Source organism: Camelus ferus, chromosome 4 (assembly GCF_009834535.1).
Source record: "Camelus ferus isolate YT-003-E chromosome 4, BCGSAC_Cfer_1.0, whole genome shotgun sequence".
NCBI classification, from domain to species: Eukaryota; Metazoa; Chordata; class Mammalia; order Artiodactyla; family Camelidae; genus Camelus; species Camelus ferus.
The window spans coordinates 36,269,679-36,286,259 of NC_045699.1; the positions used below are offsets into that span (position 1 = coordinate 36,269,679).

The 16,581-nt window shown below is 34.7% G+C and overlaps 1 protein-coding gene across 1 annotated transcript; it reads right to left on the reverse strand.

Moving 5' to 3' along the window:
- Positions 1-2,198: 2,198 nt before the first annotated feature.
- Positions 2,199-15,423, reverse strand: ABHD17B (abhydrolase domain containing 17B, depalmitoylase). Its single transcript, XM_032477826.1, is given in 7 exon segments — positions 2,199-2,644; positions 3,814-4,043; positions 7,391-7,598; positions 10,102-10,281; positions 13,649-13,953; positions 13,955-14,119; positions 15,297-15,423. Coding segments are annotated over 6 exon segments (912 nt in total). The 5' UTR covers positions 15,303-15,423; the 3' UTR covers positions 2,199-2,644; positions 3,814-3,995.
- Positions 15,424-16,581: the final 1,158 nt, after the last annotated feature.

The following is a 16,581-nucleotide window of genomic DNA, read 5'->3' on the forward strand; positions in this document are numbered from 1 at the left end:
TTGGCAGAGGTGGAGGAGGTGGAAGGGGAGGCAGGAGGCAGGCACAAACTTGGAGTAACTTTATAGAAATACATTGTAATTTCTTTCTAACATTTTGCTTTTTAATTTCTCTAAGAATGTTTCTATATGGTACCAATCCTTCAACCACCGTTTGCTTTAGTTTCATTACCCATGTCATTGAAGGGTCCCTGTCATAAAAGAAGGCAAAAAGCAGTCTTGAGTAATTGGAACCCTTCTGCCAATTGTCTAATGTCAATTTGTTTTCTGGCACTTCTTCTACATCTTCTTTATCATCTGGCACCAGTTCAGAAGCACTCAGAACCATTAAGTCATCTTCTGTTAATTCCCCAGGTGTGATGTCTATTAGCCTTTGAAGTTCTCCACCATCCATGTCTTTAAATTCCTCACCCCCATCACCTTTTTTCTTTGCCATATTCACCATCTCTTTCATGATTGCCTTTGATTGCTTATTTGGCTCTGTTGTAAATCCTGTGAAGCCATGCACAACATCTGAAGAGTTTTCTCCAGAAGAAAACTGTTATTGTTTTGGGCTTGATGGCTTTCACAGTGTTTTGTATAATGATGGCATCTTTAATGGTATAATCCTTCCAGACTTTCATGATGTTCTATCAGGGTTCTCTTCCATACTGTTGACAGTCCTTTCCACAGAGTACTATATGTGTAATGAGCCTTAAAAGTCCTTATGACCCTCTCATCTAAAGGCAGGATTAGGGACATTGTTTGGGAGCAAGTAGACCACTCTGATGCCTTCAGGTTTTGTTGAACTCAGGGGTTCTTGATGGCCGGAGGCATTGTCCAATATGAAAAGAAGTTCAAAAGGCAGCCTCATACTGGAAAGGTACTTCTCAACTTCATGGACAAAGTATCAGTAAAATCAGTCCAGAAGGGTTCCCACTATTTAGGCCTTCATATTGTACAACGAAAAGACTAGCAGCTGGTATTTATCTTTTCTGTTCAAGGCTTGGGAGTTAGCAGTTTTATAGATAAAAGTAGTCCAGATCATAAACCCAACTGCATTTGCACAAAGCAGTATCCTATCCCTGCCTGACTTAAATCTTGATACTTGCTTTTCTTCCTTTCTAATAAATGCCTTTTGTGGCATCTTTCTCCCACAGAATAGGACACTTTTATCTGCATTAAAAATCTGTTCAGGCAGATATCCTTTCCCCTCAATGATTTTCTTAATGGCATCTGGGAACTTGTCTGCTGCTTCTTGGTTGGCAGGAGCTGCTTCTCCTGTTATCTTGACATTTTAAAAGTCAAACCTCTTTCTAAAATTATCAAACCATCCTTTGCTGGCATTAACTTCTCCAGCTTTAGATTCTTCATTTCCCTTTTGCTTTAGGTTATCATATAATTTTGCTTTTTCCTCAAATCATATTAGTCTATAGGTATGCCTTTCCTATAACAACCCTGCATCCACATAAAAACTGCATTTTCAATGAGATAAAAAGGTATTATGCAAAAAATGGAAGGTTTTCACACCTGCTGGTACGTAGCAACAAGTTTCATGAATTTCCTTCTCTGTTTTTACAGTGATCCTTATGCTGGATTCGCTTGTCTTGAAATGGTGGGTAATTGCAACTGTAGACCTCAATTCATGGTCTATATGGTAAACATCAAGCAACTCAACTTTCTCCTGTAATGTCAATGACTTTTCTCTGCTTCTTGGGAGCATGTCCAGCATCACTAGTGGCACTTTGTATAGGTCCCATTGTGTTATTCAAGGTTTACAGTATTGCATTAAACATGGTGAAAAATAAGTGAGAACCACAAGAGATCACTTTTTCCTGCACTATGCAATTTACTGGAGAGATGAACTGCTCATATGATGTCTTAAGTAGATGGATACTCAAAAACACTTGAGTTCACCACAATAGCAACAGGAGGTAGCTACAGAATTATTACTGTACTGCTGTACAGTGGGTACTAAAGTTAATTCTATGTGGTTACTACATCTTTCTCCATTTGCATTTCTCTCACTGAGAATAGCACCATGTGTGCATAACGTTTGATAAATTTAAACTTTTTATAATAACTTTGTGTATATTTTGATAGTAAGATAAAATAGACTAGTATGTACATATTTTTATGTTGATAACATGTTTCTTAATATTTCCATTGTTTCTAGGCTATGTGGTTTGTCTAAGTTTTTTCAAATTATCACAAATATCCAAAAAATTTTCCAGTGTATTTATTGAAAAAAATCTGCATAAGTGGAGCTGTGCACTAGGATCCTGTGATTTAAGAAACCCAGACTTAAAAAGAACCAGTTTCTGCTAGTGAAAATAAAGCCAGTTTCTTCTTCTTTTTTAATCATAATAACATAGCAACATAAGATACCTAAGAAAAACACCATAAATCTATTTCCTCAACGCAATCCTTTTTCATTGTATTTATTTCCTTCTGGTTTTATTATATGGGCATTTACATTTTATGGAAGTGTAACCATTTATATTCTTCTTTTTTCAGTTGGCATTACATTGGATACTTCAGCAAGTTTAATTACCATTTTTGATAGCATCAGATGTGTTCAGGAACATATAAGCTATTTGTGTCTCTCTTCAACTTGCCCATTCTATTTTCTAGTGGTGGACTTAGAAGATTTTCAGGATCAAATGAGCTAGAAAAAAAAGACAGTAAAACTCTCAAACTTTGGTGAAATAATACAGATAGTCTCTTACTTTACCAAAGTTTTAAAACTGAACTTACACAATTTGAAATTAAGTGTTTAAATACAAATTCAAGTTTCATCTCAGTAACAAGTTTTTTTCCATCTAAGATTCATAATGTAAAATGCTAATTTTAGAATTTAGAAATTTTGATTCATAGTCTATGAATTCACCATACTTTGCAGGTAATCTGGAAAAGAGCAGTACATATTCAATTTTTGATTCAGATGCCCCTATATTCATAAACCTACCTGCCACCCATTTTACCTCAATATACTGCATTGAGCAGTAATTTTGGGGGGAAAAAAACCTCTGAATTAATTAAGTAGTACAATAGCTGAAATTGGCATTGAATCAGCAGGTACAAAATATCACAAATTATTTAAAACCCCCTATTTTTCTAATATAAGGATCTCATTTCTTAAAGCATATTATTTAAACTTTTTCTTACAAATCTTATATTATGCAAGTTCAGTACCTGGCCTACAAGAGGAAATAAAGAGGGAGAAAAATAATTTCTAATGTAAGAATCAGCTTAACAGATTTTAACCCACTGATATTTATAAAGACTGTAAGCTTTATTTCCTGTTTCCCCTCTACCCCACAACTCTAACATCAAGTGGGTCATTTCCAGGCCAGAGGTATTTGGTTCCTTCATAGCATTACTCATTCAACTTATTCAGTCAGAGGCATAATCCATTTATAGATGAACAAATCTCTCCATTCTGCAAATTAGAACTCAAAACAATTCCAAGTATCATATGCATAGTTCCTTTTTTCATTACTGGACATTTGGGGTGTACATCATTATTAGAATGCAACATGCTATCATGGTATTCGAACATACTGCATGCATGTTTTGAACCAAAGCAACAAACTTAAAGCCCATCCATCACTGTTTTGATGCTTTTTTTCAATGTAGTTGTTTATTCCTGGCATGGTATTAACTTGTAGTAAATGTGCTGCTTAAGTAAATATTTGATTGCTTATTCATGTGACTAGTTAACATCGTCACTTGGTTTTAATAAAACCAAATAGTTATTACTGAGTCTTTTAAAATGGGTTAGTGTCTTACTTTATACAAATCATTAATTTGAGAAATGTGAAAGGTACAACTTACCAGTTTATTATTCAATGAATAACTAGCTGATAAGAAGGAATCTAGGAGCCATTTAAAAAAGTTATGATTAACGCTGGAGAGCAAGTAAGTTTACGTTGTATTATAGTTCAAAAGGATCATTAGTATAATAGTCCAGATAAATTTGGTGAAGAGATAATGAGAGATGGTACAACGGTTGACAATTAGATTGCAGACCTCGGCAAAGTATATTCTCTTTTGGGCTCCCTCACCTGTAAAATGAAGGGATTAGGCTTTATTATATTTAAAGTTTTTAAGATTTGAATTTATCTGGCTTTCCATAATACCCATTCTTGACATTCAATTTTTGTCATATGGAATGTCTACTTGCACCAAGGCCATCCCATTTACATGACAATTGATGTCAGTTTACAATTTTTTAAAGCTCATTTATCAAGCTTTTTTAAAGTAACATATATTTATAGAAATCTCAAAAAAAACCTGTATAATATATGCTCAGGTGGGATATATTACTGGCAAATTTGAGTAAGGTAGAAATCTGATAAACTGTGAAAATGATAAACTAATTTAAGTTCTTATTCTTTTTGTACTTGTAAGATATTGTAGGAGTTATGTATGTTAATGACCATTTTCCCAGGACTAACGTTATCATCCAAATTGCACCATGCTGATATGCAGAAAAGCCATATCAAAATGTGTTATTTGGGGCTGCCCTAGTCAAGGTTGAAAATTACTATGAGTCATTGCATGAGTGGGGACTGAGAAATTTTCATAATACATTAGATCAGTTCCATCTCCTGATTTTTGTAGGAAGCTGTGGTCCAGAGAAGTGATGTGCCAGGGTCACAGATCTAATTAGTGTCAGTTGAGAAGAGCACCCAGATCTGACTGCCAATTCTACATCACACTGTCCTACTTCCACAGAGCAGGCAGTGCTCTGAGTAGGGAGAACTCTAAATGGAATACAAAATCTTGAAGGGACTTCACACAGGGGCCATCAGTTCAACTTATCATTTCAATCTGGAATTTCTTCTGCAGCACTGACAGCTATCATTCAATTCAACTTCTGCTTCACTGATAAGATACTCATTTATCCTCAGGTGATCCCTTTCTTTGACAGGCAAAGAACCATAAATACTTACACTGAGCTCTAATCTGCCATTTTGCAACTCTCACCTAGTTCTACTCTGAGTCAAAAAGGATAAATTGTACAAGTATTTACAAATATTTATCTATCAAATATATGAGACCAGCTATCATTCCTTAGTCACATGATCCTTCAATTATTCTCTGGGTTTCAGTTCATGGGATGCTCTCCAACTTGGTAAAACAACCCAGGATTTACTCTAATTTATGACTAACCTTTCACTGCATCCTGAAATTAGTATTGCACATGTGGTTTGACCAGCGCTTTTTATATGAGATTATTTCCCCATGATGAATTTTTCAGCACAAGAAACTTACTTCAGTTTGTAAACAGTTGGCTTACATGTTATTTCTAGCAAGTTAAAATCTCTAGATATTTTTCACCTATAGACTCTTGACAAATGCAATTTCATGTTTTTATCAATGGCTTTCTATTCTTTCTAGAATAGAAACACATGTGACTGGGTCCCTAAGTAGCTTGCCAAGCCTCATCTCTATGCCATCCTTTCCCTTTGACCTTTGACAGGTCTTCTTAATTTCAAATACACCATCCTTCCCCTAGGCTTCCACATACTGTTCCCTTCAGCCAGGAATGTTTCCCTTGGGCTACCCAGGTCTAGCCATTCCTTAGTCATCCTTCAAAATTCAGTTCAAATACCACTTCTTTGTGGGACTCTTCTTTGCCCTTCTCCCCATGTTCCCTCAAGAGTACTTTTTTATCTTTCATAACATCCGACAAATCTCCTTTAGTCTTATCCAATTAGTAATGAGATATGTCTTCTCAGTGTAGCTGAGGATGTGGTCGATGTCTATCTTTACGTGGCAAAGGTTTTGCATGATTTAGACATTCAGTAAATATGTCGAATGAATGAGTGAATATGAATTAGTATGATCAGTATTTTGGTTTTTCTAGGTGATTAAAAAAACACTTAGCTAAATTCTGGGGTGTATGTTGTAAAGAAGGAATTGTATAGGCTTCAGACAATCTTGAGAAGGAAAAACCTCTCTAAAAGAAAGAAGTGATAATAAAGTTTAGAAAACTACAGATCTACATTCTACAAAGAGGAATGGTAATTTTCTTCAGTCCTGATAGTAAGTAAGGAATGAGGAGCATAGTAGAAGGAAAACAAGCACAGCTGGGTGGTGTATTTGTTGTTTTACTGTTAATTTGACACATCTGAACCAAAGCATTCACAATACTTGATATACTTTGAAGAGAATCATATACTATAGTCTTAGACATAACCACAGAACAAGCAGAACAATTAAAACTACATAAGGCCTTAAAATATATCCACAGTGTGTATTATTTCAATATTCATTCATTTACAAATTAGACTACATACCGTTAATTTTATTTTTATTTTTCTTTCATTGTTTTATTCAGGCAGGATTCATTCAAGGAAAGGCAACTTAGTTTTTGCGTGTGAGCTTTATTTTTTACTACATTGATTAATATAAAAGTTATGAATTAAATGTTTTATCTCCTGCATCCAGGAGTGAATCCATGAAATTCTCAGATAGTAATCCAAAACAACAGGTTCAATTCTTAAAAATAGTCGACGTGGAAAGGGACCAAATAGCCAGTCTGTCCGTGGTCTTAAAGGACATCTAGTGGACTTTCAGGTTTTCTAATAAGGACAGTACTGCATTTCTACGAGATTAGTCAAGTTGAAAACATGGCGTAAGCTCTAAATGTGTTTTAAATTACTAAAAGGAAAATTTTAAGTAGTTGCCTTACAGTACCAAACTTGTGAACCAAAACTAGTTAAAATTCAGTGCTATCATGACTTCTCATTTACAAGGTAACTAGTTGGTAAATTAATAGACGGCATAAAAATTAAGACTTACATTATTTTTTTAAAGGAGAAAATGTATGATAATAAGAGAATAGTGAAAATTCAATGTATTTTACAATAAAATAAGCTTTTAAATCTCTATCCCTGTACAACAGGGTTTAGGTCATCTCTAGTGAACTTGCATGATTTCATAGTTTATTCTATTATGAGTACTTGAACTGTTCTAGATATACAGCTTTTTATTGAAAGAATATTACATTTGTATACCAGGATAAGATTTAGTACATTGAGATGTTTTAAAAATATTTATAAATTTGTTTCTGATATGCAAAAGCATTTGGCAATACTTTTACAGCATTTGATTTTATAGAATTAAAATTTCATACAGTACTCATCTTGATGTTTAAAAAAAATTCACAGAAAAAATATAAATTACATAGCCTAACTGCATGATACTGTTTTTTTCCAGTTTCTAGTTTGGTAATCAAAACCTTCATTAAGTCTGTTAACAAATCATTACCTGTACATTTATGAAGGCAACTGACATGATTTGCAAACAAAACCTTCAGGTTTTATGTTATTTACCAAAGAGTGCAGTTCAGCAAGAAAAGAAAACTCAGTATGTAAATTTACAGAATACTTTACAAATTTACCAGTTCCTGTGACACAAACTGTTTCAATCTTTCAAGGTACTGTCCATAAAGTTCCACATCATTGTGACCTGCCCCTTCAACCCACAGAGGCTCCACAGGTCTTTGGCAACGCTCAAACAATGCGAGGCCATGTGAAAAGTCAATGACTTCATCTTCAGTCCCATGAATTATTAATACTGGGGAGGTTATCTTAGAGATTTTGTCAATGCTGTGAGGTAAAGAGAAGGGGGAAAAGTAAATAAATTAGCTATGAAAAGGAAACGTAAAACAAATTTTCTTGTATTATATTAGATAATTCAAACATCAGAACTGGCTTTGAATCAATTCAGAAGGGATGGATACCTCTTTGGTTTCAAATAAGATTAAAAAGTCACCTTTACATTACTCTCTACCTTAAGATTATATGATTATCATGTACTTCTATTTTGAGGGAATTACTCAAAGATATGGTCACCCTACTTCACCTTTCTACAATGTTGATGTTTTAGCACAGAAATTTACACTGCAAAAAGAGGAAACCAAGGATCATTTCAAGCCTTTGCTAACTTCATACTTCTTTGCACTTGTTATTTTCTCCTAATCTCCTACTAAAATGACAGCAAAATGTTTTTTTGTTTGTTTTGGAGTATTAACTCACAAAAATTGGGAGAATATAATAAAATGTAACAAGATTTTGGAGCTGGAAAGCAGATGAATGTGAGGTAACAGGCTGTAAGTATATGAGAAACACAATTTTAAGAGGATAGAAGTGTAAAGTGAAGAACTAACCCACATTATACCATGGAATACCCCAGGAAGGCAAGGAATTGACGTGGGGTTGAGGTGGGTCATTCAAATTTGTAGTATTTATTCAAAGTCTATTTAAGAAATAGTTAGGTCCCTTCTCCCTCAGGTTCTTTCCCCTTCCTTTTGCAGCTGAATAACTGCCCTCAGTTTAAGGCAGAGGAATCATAGATAGCAAGTAAACATACACATACATATACTGGCTGCTATGAATCCTTTTTCCCTACTGGGCTCCCAGGATGCTAGCAGCCAGGCCTTCATCCTCTAAGGGGCAGTTTTAGAAGGAGTCTTCTTTAGAGATTATATCTACCTTAAGAGGAAAGATGTATAAATATTGACATCAGGAGTGGGGAACCCCAACTAATTGGCTTGACTAGATCACTCGATAATGAAACTCACAGTCAACAAAACTTAATCACCTGCTTCAGGTCAGCTCTTTAGTTCCTTACTCTTCCATATGAGCACACAACCAAGAATTATCAGATATACCAGAGGAAACACTTTGAATATAAGACAGGGGTCAAAAACAAACAATAAAAAAAGGGCAAACTGGAAGAGACAACAAACAATACAACGAGGAAACCTTACAAACAAATCAACTCTTTAAAAAAAATCCTGAGAGAGAGAGAGGGAGAAAGAGGGGAGAGAGAGGCAGGCAAGGCATTATAGCCAGAAAGTGAGGGTAGAAACTTGAAAAACAGGAAAATTATCAATGAAATAAATCAAGGCTGCATTTGGTAAAGAAAAAAAAATGCTTGGGTATATTATTTGCTGTCGTATGTTCAACAGTTAAGGAATTAAACAAAAAAGGAAATGTATGATCTTTTTTGAATAGTTTACTATTAGTGGTGCTCTCTGTTGGTGTAGCTGAAGTGAAAGAGGGAGCTAGACAAAGGTGTAAGTTGGCAACAGTTTATCACAAATATCTCCCTATCATTTCTAACATTCAGCTAGACAGTATAATGTACATACCTTCCCATCTGCCATTGTCTAAAAACAAAAAAAACCCTTCAATAAATGTAAAAAAACAAAAATCTCCCACAGCCTGCTCTGTAGACTCCCATAAACTTCTCTACCAAACTAAGCCCTTACTGGCTAATGAAGAAAAAAATTTGTTTTTGAAATGACCTTTGCTGTTATAAAGAACCAAGTAGTGACATGGCTTTTGGCCCATCTGTCATTCACAAAAAAAATCTTTGTATTGCTGCCAATTGGGGAAAGAAAATAAGACTGAAATTTTCCAGCTTCTCACTTCTTGCCTTCATCTTTTTTTTTTTTTTGAGAAAAATAGGCCATCTTTTTTTTTTTTTGCAATGAGGAAGAAGAGCTAGTGGGGAACGACCGTCCTGTGTTTTGTCTCACACTTATGTTTTTGCAGACTTTGTGGCAGCAATAACTATTCTGGTTCATTAAGACTCAACATTTTTGCAATCCATTTCTTTTGTATATCAGATATCATTAATTAGACATCATTCACTCATTTTTATGCACACGTGTCTCATTTTTCCCTCTACTTGTTCCTCTCCTCCAGTTATGCACCTCACTTGATGGCACTAGCATCCAGTAACAGTCAAATCAGAAACCTGGAAATTATATTCAAGTTCTTTTGTTTAGCATCTCATAAACAGTCTGACATTCAGTTCTATCAGTTTTATTTCTCAAATTCATTCTCTTGTCTCCAATACTAGTGCCACTATCTGGGATATACGACCCTCAGCACTTTTTACCCGGGTTACTAATGCTCAAGTGTTTCAGCCTTCTGACTGGTGTCAGGCCACCACCTTCTTCACAAATTTTAATTTTTTTCCACAATTTCTATAACATATGTAAAAAAGAAGCTCAAGGCTGAGTAACTTGTGTCTTAAGTGATGGAAAAAAATTCCCTCAGAAGTTTCTTTGAGTTAAACTACTTGAATATTAATACTTACTTTGGGAATGCATCAAAACAGTAGGTCTTCTTAGTATCAGGAAAAGCGACTCGCATTCCTGAGGTCAAAGGAGAATGAAGAATAACAGCAGCACTCTCATACCGAGCAGCAAGATCCACGGATGGTACTGTCCCTATACTCTGGCCATATACAATCACATTTTCAGGGCGAATGCCGTATCTACAAAGTTCACAAGTTTGAAAAAAAAAGAGTTGGCAGCCAGACTCGCAAGAAATGTTCAATAGTTACTAAGGATTTACTCTTATAAAAGAATGACTTAGAATGAGACAGTAGTAATACATTTAAATTTAACATTTAAGTTTCTTAGTCACCACTATAATATTTAATGCTACAATAAAATCTATACTCTTCATTTATTTCCTGTTTCAATTCAATCTTTGGGAAAAATGGATGTGGCTTCTTAAAATTTTTAATCTTAAGAAATGAGCTTATTAAATCATTTATGCAATTCAGTATAGCATACTGCTGACTAACTTTGGAACATATTTTATCACTAATATTTTAATAGATTGATATTTCATGGATATTTAGTGTTTATTTTCCCTTTAAAGCAACGAAAGTTCTTTATTTCTCTAGACATCAAAAGTGGCTAAGTTTTATTTTCTGAGGTTGGTCACAGTGATGAAAATGCTACCCATAGTTACAGTATGGAATGAATATATGTATTATTTTAGCCAAGAGTAAATTACTATTTTACTCAAGATTTGCATTTACTTACCCATAAAAATAGATTAATGATTAAAAAGAGCAACAGATGAATGAGAATTCCAAATGCCACTTGGTCCAGTTAATTACTGAACAGACTTCATGATAAAATCTCAAGAGTACTGCTTTACTTCCTTTAAAAATGATTCAGATTTAAATATGTGAACTCACTGACTCAATGAATAATACTGAGTATATACTATGTTCCAGGCATTGTTACTTGTCTGTAGGTGAGGTACTAATCCAAATGTAAGTTAGGAGCTCATGAATGTGAGACTAAGGGCTAGAGTGACATCAAATATGCCTTTCCACTTTAGCAGTCTGACAGTAGTCACTTGGATACTAAGGGCCATTTGCACAACAGCTTTTAGTCTTTTGAAAAGGTGACAGAGCTTTCTAAGTATCCAACATTCATCAGGGAAGATCAAGACAAACCCTGTGTGTTCTCATGGCTCTTTCCAGGGCATGGGACTATTTGAACTATCTAGGTAACGACATACCTCCCCATAGTTTCTTCCAGTGAGTTCTACACAAGCATTTGGACCATATTCCAGAGATTAGGTTTCACCTACTCCAAACTGTCTCAAACTCTGAAAAGCTTTTTTCTTCACAACAGACCTAACTTCATAGGGATGAAGAAATTAGGAAATTGGGAAAATGAACGTTTGCAGCATCAGCATAACTCTCGAGGCTGCACAGTTGCTGTTAGCTGAACAGCAGCACTGTTGGTGGCAACGATGGGTTTCAGGCTAAAGCTAGCAATGGCAAGGCTCCAGAGTAGCAGAAGCAGCTGCCAATTTAAGCATCAGAGAACTCAAAGCGGTAACAGAATTTCAGAATAGTACAAGTTAGAAAGGACTTTAGAGAGACCATCTAATCTAGGTCAGCTGCTTACTGAGCAGATGTTTAAAGTCAGAGTAAGTTAATGACAGCCCTATAATCAGAACCAGGGTATCCTGACGCCGTGTCAAGTGCTTTTTCTATCACAGCACACAGATAATGAGCTCAAAGACCATGGGGGAAGCGTTCATAGGGAGTATTAGTCCCTTATTTTCTGTTGATCCATCAGAAGTTCAGAAATTTGGATTATTATATTCAATTATCCTTAAAAGGTTATACAAATAATTATTTAAGCTGACTATTTTTCCCTTCCTAGTTACTTAAGCCTAACTTTTTATTTTAATCAAGGACATGAAAGGCATAAATTCTAATTACTCACATTTTATTAGATGATAGAATTCAAGAACTAGAAAGTATCTTGGGAGATCATTTAACTCAACCTCGTCATTAAACAAAGAAATAGAGGCTCAGAAAAGTTAAATAAATTTCCCCAGACTTCCTACACTTACCAACTCTTCTAACCCTATTTAGGGTTCAACATGAGAGAAAATATAAGTCTGAAATTTTATGCTAAACTAGTTTGTGGGACTACATAGCAATTTATCTTTTCCACTCCTGTTCCTCATTCATACTGGGCAAGTGTATAAAAAGATTAATTAAGCAACACTAGAAATAATTTTAGAAAGTCTCCTTTAAACTGATACCTGCTAAGATTTTTTAAAAAAGAAAAATAATAAAGTTGATCACTTACAAGAGGAGATTCTTTTACATAAACATAGAAAGAACACTTGGCTGGGTATTAGTATGTTTTGTTTGAACAGTTATCCTTTTGTGTTACTTAGAAGCACTAATAATAAAGGCTGTCTGCTTTAACTTACACCTTTAAAAACTACACTAATCCACTGAAGTTATACTTGAAGAGTGAATTATAGCATGTGAATTATATCCATAAATCTGTTATTAAAAAATTATACTTTCCTGACAAGTATTATACTATATTTAACTGGCTGACTCTGAAAAGTGGGCACTCATTTTTGTTTGTTTTAGGCCTGAGGGGATTGACATCAGTACAACTGAAGCATATTTTGACTGTGGTCATTTAAGGTGGTTTTCAAGTTTATAAATTGTACTATTTTGGGCCTGCCCCACTCCTACCCTCAAACTCCTTACCTACTTACCATCTATTTTTTTTAATCTGTCAGATATGTTTTCATGTCATTTCAATTGATTTAAGAATCCCCTTTATATACAACTCTGCTATGTGCCCATAATTTTATTATACATCTTGAAGGGATTTGCAAATGGTTCTTGAGATATTTGCTAAAAAAGTTTATACCTACTAATAAAATTGTGGAAGTTCTCCCTAACTGAAACCATTACTATTTAAACATTAAATTAGGAATGGTAAGTTTTCTTTATGTCCTCTAGCTTCAGTCTAAAATACTGTGTAAGTCAGACAGCTTATCAACGTATAATGAGTAATAATGTGTACTACGGTATCTTTCTATTTAGTGTACAGTGATGAGAAAATACACTGAAGTCTACCAAATTGCAGTATTTTTCAGAAAAAAATTGTAAGTATCTTGGGGGTTAGAAAAGATTAATGCTGAGGCAATTTCTATTTATTAATTATTATATAAAATAATGTAAACCCTGGCATAGGATTTCAACAAAAACAATTCAGCCTCTCTTACACTGTTAACGATAGATCAAGTGAATGATTAGCTAAATCACTGTTTTCTCTCATTCCCTTGCAATGTTGCAACTTTGAATGAACATTTTTGTATCACATTCCAGTAAGTTTATAAAATCAAACTTTTCATTAGCTTAAATTTTAAAGAAAATCACATGTACGCATGTGCTTAAATTTATCTCTAGTGCTTCAAGACATGTTACAAAAATAGATTTTATTCTATTCGCATACAAGACAATTTTAGTTAACCATCACAAATGTGGAAAACAACTCCTAATCACGATTTACCTTGTTCTAAGAGCAAGCCAAGCAGCTTCTATGTCTGCATAGAGGTTCTTCTCTGTTGGTTTTCCAGAACTTGCACCATATCCAGAATAATCATATGAGAATATATTACAATTAATCCGTGATCCCAGTCCTATGTAAAAGCTGCTCATCTGACCAAGATCAACAGCATTTCCATGTGAGAAGAGTAAAGTGTATTTGGCATTGGGTGAACAACGCACAAACATGCAGGCAATTCTGTTGCCTTTACTGGTTCTAGTCATGAAACACTCAATAGCATCTTTTTCTCTAGAAGAGTATTGCCAGTCCTGCTCGTTCTGATAGGTGTAAAGTCCAGCGGCTTCCACTTTCATCACACATCAACGTGTAAGTTGGATCAGGTGGTAAAAATGCTAATTTTGAAGCAATTTTCCCTGGACAAGGTGGACAGCAGAAGAGGCAACACAGCTCACTAAATGAAAGATTATTCATCTTCTGAAAAAGAAAAGGATAGTCAATGTTTTAATCACTGAATGTGCGTTCTGTATTCACATACAACATAAAGTTAAAACAAAGACACTGGTAAAATCTACTAGCAATCCTGCTAATAGAAATAATAATAGTGTCTACTGTTACTGTTTCAACTATCCTTCCCTAAACAGATTTTTGGCATCTTTCTCGAAATACTTTAAATCCTGAGGTGAGGTATATACTCCCGACCAGGAGACAGACTCAAATACTAAATGACACATTTCAAATAGCAGTGGTATTTTATAATATTTAAACAAAATATGAAAAATAATACTATTACCAGAGAGTAGAGGTGATATTTCTTATTTCTCCACAAATAACATAGGAGGTATAAATTATTTTTAATTTGTAATTTCTGTGTAACTCAGTGAAAATTCTCAGAAATCTCATGGAGAAGCTAGGGATTTAACATAATTTAACATAATAAATATAATAATGTCAGTTATGAAGCACTTACTGTTTGTCAGGCATTGTACTAAGTTCTATGCATATTACCGTTAATCTTCTGAGCAACCCTGTATGGTGCTCTGAGAAGAGAGACTTGTGCAACATGAGACAGTGGTTGATCCTGATCAAATCCTGGCTCCATCACTGTCCTACATTACACTGCCTCAAGGGCTCAGAACACTATTTGCCTCTGGAGCCTATTATTTTAGCCGTGGTGCCAGTGGCCTAAATAACCTATATAACATTAAAATATATATATATATATATATATATATACACATATATATACACATATGAATGTATGTGTGTAGGTATGTAATTACTGCCCATATTAAAAAGGCCACAATATAAAGTTTATTATGGACAATGGTAAAATCTGCTCAAGGAAAATCTCCTAAATGGTTAGATGGAAAGGAGCATAAGTTTTTAAGTCAAAGATAGCATTTATTAGCTGTGTGTCCTTGGGCAAATTATTTACCTTTTTGACTCTCATTGTCTTCATAAGTAAATGAGGCCAATGCCTTCACAATATGGTTGTGAAGAACAATACTACATTTAACATAATAATGACCATATAGTTTGCACACTCTGAAATGGTCTACTTTCTCCTATGTCTTTTTTATTAATACTTTAAAAGTAGCCATAGTTCATATTAACTCAGGAACAAAAACAAAGTACTACTTGCCTGCCTTACCAGCATTTCCTTCTATCTTATTCTTTCTCAAATTCCTATCTTTTTAGCAGTAGTAGACCATTGCTTAGTTCCAGGTAGAAGACATTCAAAACAAACACCTCCCAGAGGTTTGGTGGCACCTAATTTTCTTTGAAAAAAAAAAAAAATCTAAATACAAGGATAGGGGGGAAAAATACTTCATTATACCAAAAAATGAGAAGAAATCACCTCAGAAGAGTGACAAAAGAATTGAGAACATACACAAAGAAAGAATGCCTCTTTAATTACTGAATCAAAATCTGGTTTATACTGCTTAATACAAATATGTTAACTGCCCAGTGTAAACTAATTAGGTGGAAAGAAGCAGCAGAAACTGCACAGAGAGAGAAGCAGCAAAGGTAGGAATGACATAAAAGGCTTTAAAAGATGAGCAAAGGAAAGGCAGAGAAATGTCTCTTGGCTGAAGTGAAACATCTTTACTTGCTATTTTATCTTTATTCCTTTTCAGCCTTCAAAATAAATATAGCCTGAATAAGTTAATGTCCTACTCTGGTTGGAACAAGAGTCAGATAGAAAAGAAATGATAACCAGGTGTCACCTTTAGTGCTAACTCTAATTGGCTCCATGAAGCATCGTGCTGAGAAGGATTCGAAGGCATGTCCAGGGCTTGGCAGGCAAAGAATGTGTGATAAATTAGCAATGCCTACTACAGAATTTGGCTAAAAATTTATTATCCTGGCCAGGAGGATAAAGGATCTGGTAAGGAAGATGGCAGAAGAGAGTTCAAAGGGTCAGTTCCAAAGAAGGAGATGACTAGAAGAAGATGAGGCAGAAGGTACAGTGTATCCATCCTATCTGTTTAATAATCTTCCTATGGTTATTTCTCAGCCTCAATTACTTTACATGCCTTCAACTGCTGACCCTCAACAGCCTATTAAAAGCTTGAAAAATAAGCAATGTGGATATAGCTAGACTATATTCCTATTATTTACCTCTTGGACATGAAGACTTTCATATACCATAATAATTTTGAAATAAACCTTGCTGACTGAATATATATAATGCTGCAGAGATGCTTCAGGGGATGAACACCAAAGGAAAGAAGTAGACAGGAGAAAAAGCTGCAGTGTCAGTGTCCAGTCTAATGAAAGATAACCTGATCTTAATGGTAGAAGAAATTATTTCCACCTCCACTGCCTTAAACCCAGGTAACTGGTATCCACTTAATAATAAAAACTTGCAAATTATTGCTTTCCTAATAAGAGTTCTTCTGGTATAGAGCAGCAACATAGACTTGCTTAAAAAA